We start from the raw sequence: 17091 nt of genomic DNA, 5'->3' as shown, positions 1-17091 counted from the left end.
TTGAAGCCCTCTCTCTTGTAGGAGGGACTCATATACACTGATTTTTTTTTTTTTTTTTTGAGGTGGAGTCTTGCTCTGTCGCCCAGGCTGGAGTGCAGTGGCCGGATCTCAGCTCACTGCAAGCTCCGCCTCCCGGTTCCCGCCATTCTCCTGCCTCAGCCTCCCGAGTAGCTGGGACTACAGGCGTCCGCCACCTCGCCCGGCTAGTTTTTTTTTTTTGTATTTTTTAGTAGAGACGGGGTTTCACCGTGTTAGCCAGGATGGTCTCGATCTCCTGACCTCGTGATCCACCCGTCTCGGCCTCCCAAAGTGCTGGGATTACAGGCTTGAGCCACCGCGCCCGGCCTACACTGATTTTTTAATTAACTTTTTAAAAATTTGATATATAATTCAGAGAGCACACAAACTCACCAATTGTAAGTGTACATTTCAGTGGTTTTTAGTGTATTCACCCATGTTATGTAATCTTCACCATATCTAATTCCAGAACATTTCCATCACCCCAAATATCACCTTGTACCTATTACCCCATGCACTTTCTCCACAGATCTGTTGGCTATGCAGATATTTTAACATGACTGGCTGGGGTGAATCTACAGAGTATCCATACGGTAAGAAAACAGAAGCTACACTGTCCAGAGGGATACTAAACCGAAACTCTCGGCATTGTTAGCAATTAGGCTAATGTAATTTTTATAGATTGGCTAAGAATGGCAGAGAAACTTACATTCAACATCCATCTTCACATAACAATTAGTGTGACCCAAATTCATCCAAGATGTTAAAAGAAGGGAAGACAATCTACTAGGATTAGCCATAACTGTCCATAGTTGCAATTTCAAAACATAGAAGATGCATACGGATAGTGGGAAAACCTCCTTTAGTATCAACCATAGCTGGATTAAAAAAAACAAAAACAAAAACAAAAAACTTAATCATTAAGCAAATATTGCCCAGTGTGGGAAAATAATCACTAGACCAGTCCACTATTTAATGTAATGCAGCTTTAAATGTAATCTTACTGTCATCACTCTTGACCAGGAGTCTCTCCTAATGAGAAAAATTACCTTTAGGCAAAGGTCTGGCAGGAAAGCCTGCAGATGTGTGCTGTGCTGCTCAGGTTGTGGCAGGGCTCTAGTTACCTAAGCGTGCTCATGGCTTCTAAGACACACAGGAAAGAGACCTCACCTTCAGGCATCAGGGTGTTGAAAAGCGGGAGGACGTGTAGGTCCACGAGGGTATCTTGCTTTTGTGCACTTATCTGGGGTGCTATTTGCAGAGAAGGAGCTCCTTTATAGAGTGTGCCCAAGATGGATTTCTCTAAGTTGCTCTCAGAGTTGTCCAGCTGCCCTCACCAATAAGTCACAGTCTTTGTAGGATGATAGAAACCACCAGTCAAAGCAGATGCATATGGGTTGTGGGGAAGCCTTCTTTAGTATCTAACATAGCTGGATTAAAACAAAAAAACTTAACCATTAAGCAAATCTTGACTTTAATAATTTAGATAACAGCAAATATCAACTAGGTGTCAAGCTTAAGAATCTACCCTTAGCAAGGGCACTTAACACTTGTTAACAGGGATTTTGTGGGATTAAATGAAGGCTACAATGAGCTCCTAATTTCTGTCCTGCAAAAAATCAGTTCTACTTGATAAACAAGTAAATAAGATCCAGAAGTGTTTCTTGGTAATGTAACTCGCTCTCGCTGAGGTTGCTTAGTAACGCTTCCAATGACTTCTGTTGTGCAACAAGTAGTACTCTACTAACCCTTGTACAATTGTATTGTAATTTGCAATAATGACTTAAATACATGTTCATGTCCAGGATTTTCCAAAATACAATCAGATGCAATCAAGTGAAGTTAATGACATTTATATAATACATAAACTGAAAAGAGATCTATGGAAGTATTGCTACATTATCTTTGTTTAATTCAATGCCCAGGAAACCAGTCCTAAATTGAAATGATGCCTAGATAGATGAGGCTATAAAGTATTTATTCTCTACCTATAAGAAATCACCAAGTGGCCAGAAAACTCCTGCAAACCTTCACTAAACTAGAATTTCATTTCCTTTAACATGAGGGCATTAAGAAGTCTGAGAATCAACTGCAGTCACTGCAGTTGAAGGCATGAAGACATGATTGGTCCCTGAGGTATACTTCCTCTCATGGAGTGAAAACAATGAGGTCAGAAACTCAGAGAGTCTAATATTTATTTATTTATTTTTATTTTATTATTATTTTTAAGCCAGAGTCTCGCTCTGTTGCCCAGGCTGGAGTGTAGTAGCGTGATCTCGGCTCAGTGCAACCTCTGCAACCTCCACCTCCTGGGTTCAAGAGATTCTCCTGTCTCAGCCTCCCGAGTAGGTGGGATTATAGGCATGCACCACCACGCCCGGCTAATTTTTGCATTTTTAGTAGAGATACAGTCTTGCCATGATGGACAGGCTGGTCCCGAACTCCTGACCTCAAGTGATCCGTTCACGTTGGCCTCCCGAAGTGTCGAGATTACAGGCGTGAGCCACCACGCCCAGCCAATTATTTATTTATTTTCAGATAGGGTCTTGTCACCCAGGCTGGAGTGCAGTAACATAATCTTGGCTCACTGCAGCCTCAATCTCCTGGGCTCAGGGATCCTCCCACCTCGGCCTCCTGAGTATCCAGGACCACAGGCGCACACCACCACACCTGGCTCGTTTTTTTAATTTTTAGTAGAGAGGCAGGTCTTGCTGTGGTGCCCATGCTGGTCTGGAACTCCTGGGCTCAAGCGATCCTCCCACCTCAGTTTCCCGAGTTGGGATTATAGCTACCACACCCAGCTGGATATTTCAGATGGTAGTTTTTCTGTGACCTTTCAAGAATACACTTTTTTTCTTTTTTTTTGAGATGGAGTCTGGCTCTGTCGCCCAGGCTGGAGGGCAGTGGCGCGATCTCGGCTCACTGTAACCCCCGCCTCCCGGGTTTAAGCAATTCTCCTGCCTCAGCACGCACCACCACACCCAGCTAATTTTTGTATTTTCTTTTTATGTTTTTGTTTGAGACGGAGTCTAGTCCTGTCGCCCAGGCTGGAATGCAATGGTGCGACCTTGGCTCACTGCAACCTCCGCCTCCCAGGCTCAAATGATTCTCCTGCCTCAGCCTCCTCAGTAGCTGGGATTACAGGTGCCCGCCACCACACCCAGCTATTTTTTGTATTTTTAGTAGAGACGGGGTTTTACCATGTTGGCCAGGCTGGTCTCGAACTCCTGACCTTGTGATCTGCCTGCCTCGGCCTCCCAAAGTGCTGGGATTACAGATGTGAGCTACTATGCCATGCTCAGCTATACACTTTCAATAGTATAACTGTTAATACAGCAAAAAGCCAAAAGGTAGCTAAACTTGCAGATACATTTTGAGATGTGATTGCTACAAAAGTTCTCCTCATTTTTAAACGTTTTTATAAAACTCTTCCAATATACAAGTCAGTATGTTATTATAAATAAAGCTGAATTAAATTCATCCTTTGTCAAATGAAAAGACAAACTGTTGGCTGGGTGTGGTGGCTCACGCCTGTAATCCCAGCACTTCGGGAGGCCTAGGCGGGCAGATCACAAGGTCAGGAGATCGAGACCATCCTGGCTAACACGGTGAAACCCCGTCTCTACTAAAAATACAAAAAATTAGCCAGGGCTGGGCGCGGTGGCTCACGCCTGTAATCCCAGCACTTTGGGAGGCCGAGGTGGGCGGATCACGAGGTCAGGAGATGGAGACCATCCTGGCTTACACAGTGAAACCCCATCTCTACTAAAAATACAAAAAAATTAGCCGGGCGTAGCGGCGGGCGCCTGTAGTCCCAGCTACTCCGGAGGCTGAGGCAGGAGAATGGCGTGAACCTGGGAGGAGGAGCTTGCAGTGAGTGGAGACTTGCGCCACTGCACTCCAGCCTGGGCAACAGAGCTAGACTCCGTCTCAGAAAAATAAATAAATAAATAGGCCGGGCGCGGTGGCTCAAGCCTGTAATCCCAGCACTTTGGGAGGCCGAGACGGGCGGATCACAAGGTCAGGAGATCGAGACCATCCTGGCTAACACGGTGAAACCCCGTCTCTACTAAAAAAATACAAAAAAACTAGCCGGGCGACGTGGCGGCGCCCGTAGTCCCAGCTACCCGGGAGGCTGAGGCAGGAGAATGGCGGGAACCCGGGAGGCGGAGCTTGCAGTGAGCTGAGATCCGGCCACAGCACTCCAGCCTGGGTGACAGAGCGAGACTCCGTCTCAAAATAAATAAATAAATAAATAAATAAATAAATAAATAAAAATTTTTAAAAAAAGAAAAAGAAAAGACAAACTGTCTAGTGAAAGGAGGTCACAGGACCGGGCACAGTGGTTCATGCCTGTAATCCCAGAACTTTGGGAGGCCGAGGTGGGCAGATCACGAGGTAAGGAGATCAAGACCATCCTGGCTAACACAGTGAAACCCCGTCTCTACTAAAAATACAAAAAATTAGCCGGGCGTGGTGGCGGGCGTCTGTAGTCCCAGCTATTCAGGAGGCTGAGGCAGGAGAGAAGGAGAGAACGGCTGTGAACCCAGGAGGCAGAGCTTGCAGTGAGCAGAGATCGCGCCACTGCACTCCAGACTTGGTCTCAGAAAAAAAAAAAAGAGGTCACATAGTTTTTGTCTTGGAAGAATAATAATACATACACATTATCGTGTTTTTTTTTTGGTCTTTTTTTTTTTTTTTTTTTTTTTTCCTTTTTGTGGAGAACAGGGTCTCGCTGTATTACCCAGGCAGGTCTCGAACTCCTGGGCTCAAGCTATCCTCCCGCCTCTAGCCTCCCTGAGAGCTGGGATTACATGCGTGAGCCACCGCGCCCGGCCACATTATCATTTTACTAAGTGCTAAGCAAATACTTGGGGCTGTACAATAGAGGAACTTCTGACATAACTGTTTCCTAAAAGGACTGGATTCCTCAAGTCCAGCACAAGTGCCTGCTACACCAATTTTCCCTTAAAGTTTCCTTTATAGTTCCAAAGTTTCCCTTAAAGCAAGATTATTCAAGAGTTTAGAAAAAAAAAATGAACAAAATTATCCTTCAGACTATGTTATGAATAATCCTCTTGGTTTAGGAAAAGGAGGGCTCAAACTGAGAACTTCAATTTCAGCACAAGAATGAAGGGGCAAGAAAGGGAAACGAATGGGAAAGTAATTTTTTGCTTGGTATATTCAACTGTGTTTGCCAAGATTGCCGTTATGGTAAGTGAGACTCAATTATCACACAAGTGTTTCTGGATTATTGCAAAGACTACTGCATGTTACATAATTTCAAATAACATCAGGTATAAAACTATACAAAATTAATTTACATATAAGAAAGGCCAAGTGAAGTGGCTCACACCTTCTCAGACTCAGGCCTTCCCATGCCACTGTACACCAGCCTGGGTGACAGAGCAAGATCCTGTCTCTTGCTCTGTCCAACCAACCTGGGCGACAAAAATAAATAAAAAATAAAAATAAAAGTGGCTGGGCGCGGGGGCTCACACCTGTAATCCCAGCACTTTGAGAGGCTGAGGCGGGCAGATCACGAGGTCAGGAGTTCAAGACCAGACTGACCAACATGGTGAAACCCCATCTTTACTAAAAATACAAATAAATAAAAGTTTAAAAAGGTAAAAAAATTGACAGGTGGACGGGCACAGTGGCTTACGCCTGTAATCCCAGCAGTTTGGGAGGCCAAGGCGTGCGGATCACAAGGTCAGGAGTTTGAGACCAGCTGGGCCAACATAATGAAACCGTCTCTACTAAAAATACAAAAATTAGCCAGCCATGGTACCGTAAGCCTGCAGTCCCAGCTACTCAGGAGGCTGAAGCAGGAGAATCACTTGAACCCAGGAGGTGGAGGTTGCAGTGAGCTGAGATCACGCCACTGCACTCCAGCTTGGGCAACAGAGTGAGACTTCGTCTCCAAAAACAAAACAAAACAAAACAAAACTGACAGGCAAAAACACAAATATTCAAAAGGGATCTATCTCTGTATTCAAAATGGGATAGATTATTATCAATGATCAATTATTATTCCACTCTGTATGTCCATGTGTACCCACTATTTACCTCCCAAGCAGCTCAAATTTTCATTTAAAATCAAAATCAAAATGCTCTCGTCCCCTAACTCCCAGGGGCAATAAATGAATTCACCTTATGGGGGTGGGGGGAAGCAGGTAAAGAGGTATGTGCCTGTAGTCCCAGCTACTCAGGAGGCTAAGGCAGGACTGCTTGAGCCCAGGAGTTCAAGTCCAGCCTGGGTAACATAGTGAGATCACATCTCTCTTTTTTCTTTTTTTGGACAGAGTCTTACTCTGTCGCCCAGGTTGGAGTGCAGTGGCACTATCTCGGCTCACTGCAACCTCCGCCTCCTGGGTTCAAGCGATTCTCCTGTCTCAGCCTCCGGAATAGCTGGGACTATAGGTGTGTGCCACCAGGCCCACCTAATTTTTTGTATTTTTAGTAGAGACAGGGTTTCCATGTTGGCCAGGTTGGTCTCAAAACTCCTGACCTCAAGTGATCCACCCACCTCAGGTTCCCAAAGTGCTGGGATTACAGGCATGAGCAACAGTACCCTGCCCATGTCTCTTTTAAGAGAAAAAAAAAAAAAAAGCTGGGTGTGGTGGCCTCCCAGCATTTTGGGAGGCCAAGGCCCAACAGTAGACGGCTTGCGCCTGCTTGATCACAGGAGTCTCAGACCAGCCTGGGTAACATGGCAAAACCACATCTCTACAAAAAATACCAAAAAAAACCATATCCAGGTGTGCCTGTAGTCCCAGCTACTCAGGAGGCTGAGGTGGGAGGATCACTTGAACCAGGGAGGTTGAGGCTACAGTGAGCTAAGATCATGACACTGCACTACAGCCTGGATGACAGAGACCCTATCTTAAAAAAAAAAAGAGAAAAATCAGAGCCAGCAAGTGTGCTGGTTCCATCATTTGTGTCCTCATGCTCCCTGCACCTCAGCCCTAGGACAACTAGGGGATGAAGTATTCCAAGTCATCACAGCTTCTGAATGCTGGTAAGTCTAGCAAGAAAGACCACTGATTTCTATCTCTGATTTCTGGAAATGAAAATATAAAAACACACATACATACGAACAAAGAGCTAAGAACACCTACAACCTCCCATCAAGCTTGGCTATTTTACCTACTCCTGTTGATTTCCTAAGACACCTCAAGAGCCAGGTCCCATTACTCTGTACTTACCCACAAGGAATGGAAAGGCAGGGTTTTTTTGTTTTTGTTTTTTGAGACGGAGTTTCACTCTTGTCGCCTAGGCTGGAGTGCAGTGGTGCGATCTCGGCTCACTGCCACCTCCGCCTCCCGGGTTCAAGCGATTCTCCTGCCTCAGCCTCCTGAGTAGCTGGGATTACAGGTGCCCACCAGCACACCCAGCTAATTTTTTGTATTTTTAGTAGAGATGGGGTTTCGCCATATTGGGCAGGCTGGTCTCGAACTCCTGACCTCAGGTGATCCGCCTCGGCCTCCCAAAATGCTGGGATTACAGGCGTGAGCTACCACACCCGGCCTGAAAGACAGGTTTTAAACAAATGAGCATCAAGAAGACAAAGACTCAGACGCTGACATTTACTCAGCTGTTCACTAGTTTCACCTGTCAATCCCAAAATAAGAAAGTCTTTCTAATACACATTTCATAGTATGCTCAATGACAACACAACACAGAAACACAAGTTGCTGAAACCAAGACTCTCATGACTCAAAATGTGTTTATTTTACTAAAAACAGCGATCTGAGCAACCAGAGAATATAAAGAAGTTCCAATTACGTGAAGTTTCCACATTCGAAAATCAAGACTACACCATTCAACTAATCAGTAGTCTTTGAGCTAAGAACATCTCACCAAAATCAATGGAAAGACTGCGAAAGATCTCCAGTAAGAAAGGACCAGGAAAGCAACGTCCACATCAGAAAAGGAATGGTTAACGTGAGTCAGACTGTAGTCAAGAAGCTTAAATGATTTCAGCCAACAACAGAGAATCCCACAAAGAAACCGTACACTTCCTATAACCAATGTTCCCCAACCCCAGAACAGTTTCCCAAGGTCTTCTATATAGCAAGAGTTCCTCCTGTCTGGTTTGAGTTCTTTCTACTCCAACAGATGATTCTGTTCTTCGTTCACCGAACAACTTAGCTGTTCAACCCCCCAGGTTCCAAAACCTCTCGCAGCTGGGGACCCTTTTAAAGATGCACATCACTCAGAAGCCCATGGGGATGAGAGGCAGTCAGAGCATCAGGGAAAACGGAAAGCAACATTTTGCTTAACACGAGAAACCGCCCCTTATTCATCTTTCTCCCACATCACCTAACTAGGGAATGCTTAATGTGACTTGAAGGAAATGAAGACAGCGACCTAAAAGCACACAGATGCAGACTTCCAGGAAGAGGTTTTCCCATCTTGCTGGACCCTGTAGTGTCGGTATTTGGGGGTCCCTCTAATGCCACATTTCTGCTGAGCCTGCAGACATACTCGGAACCCATCACCTTCGGGCTCCCAGACTCAGGCTCCGCACAGCCCGCGAGGGAAAGGGTCATGGGCACGCACCGACACGTTTCCATCTTTGCATGTTTATCTACGTCGACTGTGAATTCAAGCAAGGGTGGCCCTCGTGGACAACCTACGACCCTTAGGGACACAAAAGGCTTCCTGTGCAAATTGCATGGAATCTCCTGACAGGATTTCGCGCTAATGATCATTCAGAGGTGGGTTCCGGGGCTGGGCCCCACGGAACTCGTCTTGGTTGTGTCTTGGACTTCTCACTGCCCCAAAGGAGCCTACTACTGTGATTTTATGGTCTGAGGAACAGTTAGGCCTCGAAGGCCTGGCCTAGGGAGAGTGCACTCTGCATCCCGAGCTCCCGCCTTCCCCACTCAGCGGCCGGAACCGAGTTTCCCGCCCCACAGCCCGACCAGAGGTTGGTGGCAGTTGGAGGCAGTTGGGACCGGCCCCAGCAGGTTGGAACCGGTCTGGGCCGGGCCGGAGGAGGAAGGGGGGGAGGAAGAGGCCGCCTCGCGCTCTCCCTGCGCGCGTGACTCACGCTGGCCGCTGACGTCAGGCGTGCGCGCGCGGCGGGGGGGGGCTCTACGTACGTGTAGTGCTGCGGTTTCTCGGGCTGTGCCTGCAGCACCTGAGCGGTAGCGGCCGGGGGCGCCGAGGAAGCTGCGGAGCCGCCGGGCCCGGGGCCCTTCGACATGGTCTTGTCTTCCTGCCTCTTCGCCGCTCCCCTTTTATTATTCAGTCTGCGCGGTCCGCGCCGAGGACCCAGTACGCCTGCGCCGCGCCACGAGAACGTGAAGACCCCCCACACGGCAGCATGGGTAGCTGGGAGTTGTGGTTCTATGTCCGACTGGAATTTTACCGTCGGCAGAGGGTTGCTGGCACAGCGCGGGACCACAATACCCAGGGATCCGTGCTGCTCGTGTCCCGGATGCTGAGGGCCTGCGACGGCTTCTGGGAATTGCAGTCCGGTCGCGTTTATCCTTCTTACCAGCGCGTTTTCAGTTTCAAAGGGAAGCCTTTCCATGAAACTGGAGCGCCTGGAGGAGAAGGGGCCCAGAGCTAGGGAGGCCCTAGCGACTTCTGCGAAAGAGTTCCAAGTATAGTTTCACTGCCAACGGTGTCATAACTACTTTGCCTTTGTACTTAGTATTATCTTGGGTCGGTTCTAATGCCAGCTCAGAGCAGTGCCTCCAAACAGGGCTTAAGAATCTGTATTGTCGGTTCTTAGTTCTGGGCCCTGTGCTGCAGGCACCTGCAATCCGACAGCAACCCCTTCGTCCCTGCGGCGGGTCTAACCTGAGAGGGATTGAAAAAGCTTTGCTAAGGAGAGTTTCCGCGCCTTTGCCGAGGCGCTTCATTTACCTTTACTAGCCTCGACACCTGGAACTCCACTTGTGTGCCTTCTCAGCCTGACACCTGGCCTGACCAACTTGTTTCCAGTACATTAAGGGCCAAGGACGAATTTAATCTCCGCCTAGAATAGTCTCTGAGGTACATTGACAAGTTGCAGGCAACTTATCAGTGTCGAGCAGCATCACAGTGTCCAGAGGAAAGGCCTGAGTTTGACTAGGGCGTTCCCGTGTTTGTCCACTCTAGTTTTCTTCTCTGGACGTCAGCCTTTTAACTTGGGATATTATCTTTCCCATCTCTGCTTCCCACCAGTCAAGCAAAGTTCTTCACTTTGTAAAATAAGCCAGATGCCCCAGACCTAGGCATTTGTTTCTGTGAGTTTTAGAATGTTCTCCGTAGAGATTTTAACAGTTGTCATTTAACTTTGTTTTTCATATTGAATCTATTTTAAATCCACTGGTTTTGATTTGTATTTTCTTAGATGGGATTACATTAGCAAATGATTATCTCATTAAAGAAACACATTCCAAATAACCTTAGGGGTGAGGGGTGGTGGGGCTAATGGAAAATCGTTAACGTTTGAGTGACACGTACTTGTTTTATTTAGCTCCAAGTTCCCTCACATCAGAAACCACATTACAAAGTTGAGAAACTGGTATTTCCTAAATAGGCTAAATCGTTTAGCCACTAGGGGCGTTTGAAAATGAAAAATTACAAAAGGACAAATACAAGTTGTAGTATATTGCTTTAATCCTATGATTAAACGCAACTTAATTGGTTTATGTTAGCCTCAGAATACTCAAGTGTGATCTGACTGAAGAAATAGAGGTCACAGCACCAGATTTTAAATAATGGATGTATACCATGAGCTTTAGAGGAAGTGTGTACTGGGAGAATTGGGAGATGATCTCATCCAAACTGCTTAATTGACAAAAGAGGAAACCGAAACCCAGAGAAGCTAAGTAACCGCACAAAGTTACTCAGCAGGTTGGTAACAGAAGAGGAATTAGGACAGTAGCCTACAAGGCTACATCACATTCGCTGTTGGGTTTTGTTTGTTTTCTTTTTATTCTGCTATTTTTTTCATTGTATAGAGGTTTTTGGTTCTTCCTCATTTCCTGTGTTGCTTTTCCTCCCTTGTACCAATCTGGAAAAAGTGAAACATACCTGTGTGACTACCAAGTAAGAGAGACAGACTTTTTTTTTTTTTTTTTTTTTTTTTTTTTTAAACGGAGTCTCACTCTGTTGCCCAGGCTGGAGTGCAGAGGTGCAATCTCAGCTCACTGCAACCTCCACCTCCCAGGTTCAAGCGATTCTCCTGCCTCAGCCTCTTGAGTAGCTGGGATTACAGGTGCATGTCACAACGCCCAGCTAATTTTTGTATTTTTAGTAAAGATGGGATTTCACTATGTCGGTCAGGCTGGTCTCGAACTCCTGACCTCATAATCCGCCCTCCTCAGCCTCCCAAGTGCTGGGATTACAGGCGTGAGCCACCGCACTCGGCATCCTATTTCCACGAATCATACTTAAATGGATAAATGTAAGTCCATACCTTTTTTCTCTGGGTAGCTTTAGTTTCTAATAATTAGCAAAGCTGGAAAGAAAATGACTGCCCCTCCACATGGAGGCATGGAAATGACATGATTCTGTGTAACCTAGAAAAATCGTGAAACACAGCCGGGCGCGGTGGCTGAAGCCTGTAATCCCAGCACTTTGGGAGGCCGAGGCAGGCGGATCACGAGGTGAGGAGATGGAGACCATCCTGGCTAACACGGTGAAACCCCGTCTCTACTAAAAATACAAAAAATTAGCTGGGTGTGGTGGCGGGTGCCTGTAGTCCCAGCTGCTCAGGAGGCTGAGGCAGGAGAATGGCGTGAACCTGGGAGGTGGAGCTTGCAGTGAGCCCAGATCGTGCCACTGCACTCCAGCCTGGGCGACAGAGCGAGACTCTGTCTCAAAAAAAAAAAAAAAAAATTAGTTGAAACCTATATATACCTGTTTCTGCTACTTTTTCTTTTAGTAGTTTGGAATATTTGTTGAACCAAGCATCAGAACTATAGAGTGGAGTAGAATGCCCAAGGCTGTATTTCAATTTTCTGGGCTGTGCTTGGCTAGTCTTAACCTTAAGCCTGCTATGGTATTTAATATACTTGAGGCAACTGAAGAACTGACTATTGCAATCTACCCAAGACATTTACTTAGGCAAAGGTAGGGATTAGCATATTTACACATTTGTCATGTTTCTTCAGAAGTAATACCGGCCAGGATATGCTATTAAACAAAAGGGCACATATTTAGTTATCTTTCGTTTATTCTTCATGGACATACAAATAGTATAGTAGGACTACTTCCTTTCTGGCTGTAGTCATTTCATTCGGTTGAAGTACATAATTCAAGTAACATGTTGCTTAAGTTACTTCTTGTTTAATCACGGAAATCACAAAATATTTTGTGACACCTTAAAAACATACGAAACAGTTCCTCTAATTTATTAACATGTTTATTTGTATCTGTTATTTACCCCTTCCCACCCCACCAAGGGACCTGCTTTTGGTTAAAAATGTATGTGCATGATCATTGAAATACTTGATAATATGATTTACTGAATTCTAATTCTCACACTACGCACTTAACGATCAAAATATTATGAAAGGTAAATAATCTAGGGAACACATTTTATTTTACATCGGAAAATATTTACAAAAAATTTGTTAAAGTAGCCTCTCTGCGTGCATAGCATTCGCTTGATGCCTGTAAGTTTAGACTCCTGCTCATCCTGATAAGAGACCAATGCAATTCGATTGCATTGACTTTCTATTGCAGAGCTTTGGAACCAAGGGAAGGATCCAAACATAGCTCCATTTTATCCAATCAGAAGGGCCGCTCAGTGCTAAACTCTGATTCGTCCATTCCTCTTTGCATCCATCCAATCATTAGGCGACTTTAACAGCCAATCAGCGGCCTAGATATGCACCAATCATGGAACAGTGCCGAAGCACGGCCTTTGTGTCGGGGGATGTCAGCGCGTCGGCGAAAGCGCCCACCAATAAAAAAAGTCGTTGGTGTATGCAAATAAGGGTCCTATGACGCAGAGACGCAGCGTGAAGCGTGCCTATAAAAACGGCGGCGTCGAGGGGGCCTGGAGCGCAGAGCGGTTTGGTCGTTCGTTGGGCTTGTTTCGGTTCTTGGTTCGGCGATTGCGGCTGTTCTTCGGGCAGCGGAAGCGGCGCGGCGGTCGGAGAAGTGGCCTAAAACTTCGGCGTTGGGTAGGCGTTCGTGGGGTTGCCCGCGGCTGCAGGCTCTGCCAACCGTTGCCGCCGCGGGCCGCGGCCGTTGGGAGCCGAGCGGCGGGGGCTGTTCGGGCCGCTGGTGTCGTGTCGGGTGTGGGGTCGGGAGGTTTCCCCTTGGGGCTTTGTTCCGGAACCGTGTCCCCGCCTTTTCCTGGCGGTGATTCAGAGGTCCCGACGCCGGATTCCGGGCAGTCGGGCCTCCGCCCGTCAAAGGAGGGAAGTGACTCCTCCCTGTACTCCCCCTCCCGGGGGAGGCTGCCGCTCCTTGCAGCCTGAGTCATTAGGGGAGGGGGAGGAGGTTGGCGGCCCTCGGCCATCTGCCGCCGCGAGGTGGGGCACGGGGAGGCGGGAGGCCCGGCGGAGGGGCCAGGGCCTGTTCCCCCACAGCCCCGGGGTGCGGCCCGGGTGAGCGCGGCGGCATTATCTTCGGGGCGTCTTTCTTAGGTGAAAGAAAATGGCCCGAACCAAGCAGACTGCTCGTAAATCCACCGGTGGGAAAGCCCCCCGCAAACAGCTGGCCACAAAAGCCGCCAGGAAAAGCGCTCCCTCTACCGGCGGGGTGAAGAAGCCTCATCGTTACAGGTAGGCCGGGCGGGGGAACAATGGCCCGCCGGTGGACGGCTTTGTGCGGCGGCGTTTGCTCACCCCTCCCCTGCTCGCTGCAGGCCCGGGACCGTGGCGCTTCGAGAGATTCGTCGTTACCAGAAGTCGACCGAGCTGCTCATCCGGAAGCTGCCCTTCCAAAGGTTGGTGAGGGAGATCGCTCAGGATTTCAAAACCGACCTGAGGTTTCAGAGCGCGGCCATTGGTGCGCTGCAGGTAAGACAAAGGCCTGGAGTCGGGGGAGGGCTGGGCGGTTTCCGCTCCCCGAGGGGGATTAATGGTGTGGCTCTTGTCCTCAACAGGAGGCTAGCGAAGCGTACCTGGTGGGTCTGTTTGAAGATACTAATCTGTGTGCCATCCACGCTAAGAGAGTCACCATCATGCCCAAAGACATCCAGTTGGCTCGCCGGATACGGGGAGAGAGAGCTTAAGTGAAGGCAGTTTTTATGGCGTTTTGTAGTAAATTCTGTAAAATACTTTGGTTTAATTTGTGACTTTTTTTGTAAGAAATTGTTTATAATATGTTGCATTTGTACTTAAGTCATTCCATCTTTCACTCAGGATGAATGCGAAAAGTGACTGTTCACAGACCTCAGTGATGTGAGCACTGTTGCTCAGGAGTGACAAGTTGCTAATATGCAGAAGGGATGGGTGATATTTCTTGCTTCTCATGATGCATGTTTCTGTATGTTAATGACTTGTTGGGTAGCTATTAAGGTACTAGAATTGATAAATGTGTACAGGGTCCTTTTGCAATAAAACTGGTTATGACTTGATCCAAGTGTTTAACAATTGGGGCTGTTAAGTCTGACCATACATCACTGTGATAGAATGTGGGCTTTTTCAAGGGTGAAGATACAAGTCTTAACCACAGTGTAACTTACAGTTTCCTTTAAAAAAAAAAAAAAAAAAAAGTAAACCTGGCAGCTATAGAATACACTATGTGCATTTATAATAGCTATTTTATATATTGTAGTGTCAACATTTTTAAATTAAATGTTTTACATTCACAAGTGGTGGGGAGTCTTGTCATTAAGGTGTGTGTAATTTAGAGTCCAGTTGGTTTTCTTCTGACTGCACTTGTTCTCATAGTAAAATGCTATGCGCATTTATACCTTGCATAAGTCCTCATTCTACCACGTGTTAACTAACCCTCTAGCTGATAATGCAAACACTAACTGGGGGATTTTATTTATAAGGGCTCTAGAAAAAAATACAAGTTATTCACACCAGCATCATCTATTAACTAATATTCTGAACTAGTTAGTGCAGCTTTTCATTGTGTTGTGTGGTTGGTCTCATAACTAGGTTGAGTTTTTCTCCTCTGCTAAGAGGAAACAGTACCGAAGTTCTTTTTCTTGTGGCATTTGTATTATAAAAACTTGCTGTGGGGGAGGAGCATAAAGCTCCAGCCCACTGAACCTCTGCCAATTAAGATGGTGTTGGGTTAGGTTACATCTGGTTACTGTCCTGGGAAAATCATTTTTATAGAGATGGCCTTCCAAGTGGTTTTAAAATTTATTGAAGTTTTTAGGTCAATTATGTATGTTGACTAAATTTACAAATAAACTTGTTTATCCAACTAAGTGTCCAAAACCTAAATTGAATGTGCTAAGTTTTCACATAGGTCCTTGTATACTAATGTTTTGAGCTTAGTTCATTTCAGGTGTTGCTTGGTAGACAAAGGAACCTTTTATTTACAAAGATACTGTAGAAAGCATGTGAACAGCTCTCTGCTTTATTAAGATGTCATAATATTGCCGTATTTGCAGTGTGAGTTAAGACAAACTATCAATAAGCTTTTCCCCCCACTCCCGTTCCATAGCATAGAAGCCCGCAGGTGTAGAACTCACTTTGGCCACAAAAGCGTAGTATGTGGATGTCAGCGAGACAGCATGAGAGCCAGCAGTCATCAAAGCATACCCGTTTGAAGCTAGCGACTGCTTAAAGTTCTGCCCCATTAAAATTGCTTTCTCAAAAGTTTGGGTTAGTTTCAAATTTAAGATTTTAGAGGGAAGATAGAGTAGGTACCTTTCAGGTCGTGATAATGAGGTCCTATGAAAGAATGTAATGTAGTGACCCGCTTTTCTAGAAGATTCATAATCAGCTCTGGAACAAGCACTCTGATTCCTCACAGTGTGTTTCAGAATGAGATTAAGATCAGACGTTGGAATGTGCTATGCTCTGGAGTGTCTGGAAACAAGTACGGAAACCTGGCTATGGTGATGAGTTAGCTTCTGTTTACTATCTGTGACAACCCAAGTGGGTGACACTAGTGAACCTTCTCCCGTAGTCTGCAGGCTGGCATAGAAGGTTCTCGGATTATATTGGGCAGCTTGCCTTTCCACACTTGGCTTGAGCACTCAACCCAGAAGGCAAAGATAGCTTTTGGTTGCAGGCAACTGCCTGTATGGGATATCCCTTGGTAAGGGTAAAGGAGCAAAGTAGAGGTTGGGGCTGATGCAGGTATCCTGTGCCCTTGATGGATGAGACTAAAATAAAATTTTTGAAGTTAAGATTTTCTCATTTTGTCAATGGTTTTCATTCAAATGATAATGTCTTTTAAAAATTTTGGGGAAATGTCCAAAAAGCACTCACTTCTGATTCAGCTGGGGCTGGGATGTGCGCCTTCAATAGTAAGGAAGCTCCCTATTGAGGTGACCTCAGTGACAGTTTCCCCGGGACAGTGCCAATCTGTGCCTGTTGAAGTGATGTATTTATTTTGAGGAGTCTCTGTTGCCAGCCTGGAGTACAGTGGTGCGATCTCAGCTCACTGCAACCCCCGCCTCCCAGGTTCAAGCGATTCTCCTGCCTGAGCATCCCGAGCAGCTGGGACTACAGGCAAACACCACTATACCCAGCTAATTTTTGTGTTTTTAGTAGAGACGGGGTTTCACCATGTTGGCCGGGATGGTCTTGGTCTCTTGACCTTGTGATCCGCCCACCTCGGCCTCCCAAAATGCTGGGATTACAGGCGTGAGCCACCGTTCCCAGCCAGTGTATTTACTTTTTAGAAACGGGGTCTCCCTATGTTGCCCAGGTTGGTCTCAAACTCGAGCTCCCAAAGTGCTAGGATTACAGGTGTGAGCCGCTAGGCCCAGCCTGAAGTGTATTTAATAGTGCCTCTGTTTACTGTCCTCTGTCCCAATTTGGCAAATTATGCGGTCGGTCTACCTACCCGTAGCATGGTGACATGAGGTGGGGACCCAGTGAATCTTGTGTAGGGACATGTCTCAGGAAAATAAGGTCAAATTGCTTACCCACCAATATTCTAATTATACCACCTTCAATCTGAAAAGGGGACGTAATT

The 17091-nt window shown here is 46.4% G+C and overlaps 2 protein-coding genes across 3 annotated transcripts in view; one reads left to right on the top strand and one right to left on the bottom strand.

The window, feature by feature from the left end:
- UNK (unk zinc finger) overlaps positions 1-9337 on the bottom strand; it is a 44661-nt gene extending 35324 nt beyond the window's left edge. Inside the window, exon 1 of one of the 2 annotated variants that reach the window (XM_010387573.2) lies at positions 9129-9337. In XM_010387573.2, the coding sequence (XP_010385875.1) occupies positions 9129-9232 (104 nt within the window). In that variant the 5' untranslated portion in view covers positions 9233-9337. The remainder of the gene's footprint in view (positions 1-9128) is intronic. The other variant, XM_030923058.1, reaches the window with a different exon arrangement.
- A 3215-nt stretch (positions 9338-12552) lies between these two features.
- On the top strand, positions 12553-15367 carry LOC104681297 (histone H3.3). The gene is made up of 4 exons (XM_010387576.2): positions 12553-13154; positions 13623-13760; positions 13844-13997; positions 14084-15367. Exons 2-4 carry the CDS (start codon positions 13633-13635, stop codon positions 14210-14212), a joined length of 411 nt encoding a protein of 136 aa, XP_010385878.1. The 5' UTR covers positions 12553-13154; positions 13623-13632; the 3' UTR covers positions 14213-15367.
- The last annotated feature ends 1724 nt before the right edge of the window (positions 15368-17091 follow it).

The sequence above is a fragment of the Rhinopithecus roxellana genome, chromosome 19 (genome assembly GCF_007565055.1).
Source record: "Rhinopithecus roxellana isolate Shanxi Qingling chromosome 19, ASM756505v1, whole genome shotgun sequence".
Taxonomy (NCBI): Eukaryota; Metazoa; Chordata; class Mammalia; order Primates; family Cercopithecidae; genus Rhinopithecus; species Rhinopithecus roxellana.
Note: the sequence above shows the minus strand (reverse complement) of the source record. Positions and strands in the feature narration are given on the sequence as shown.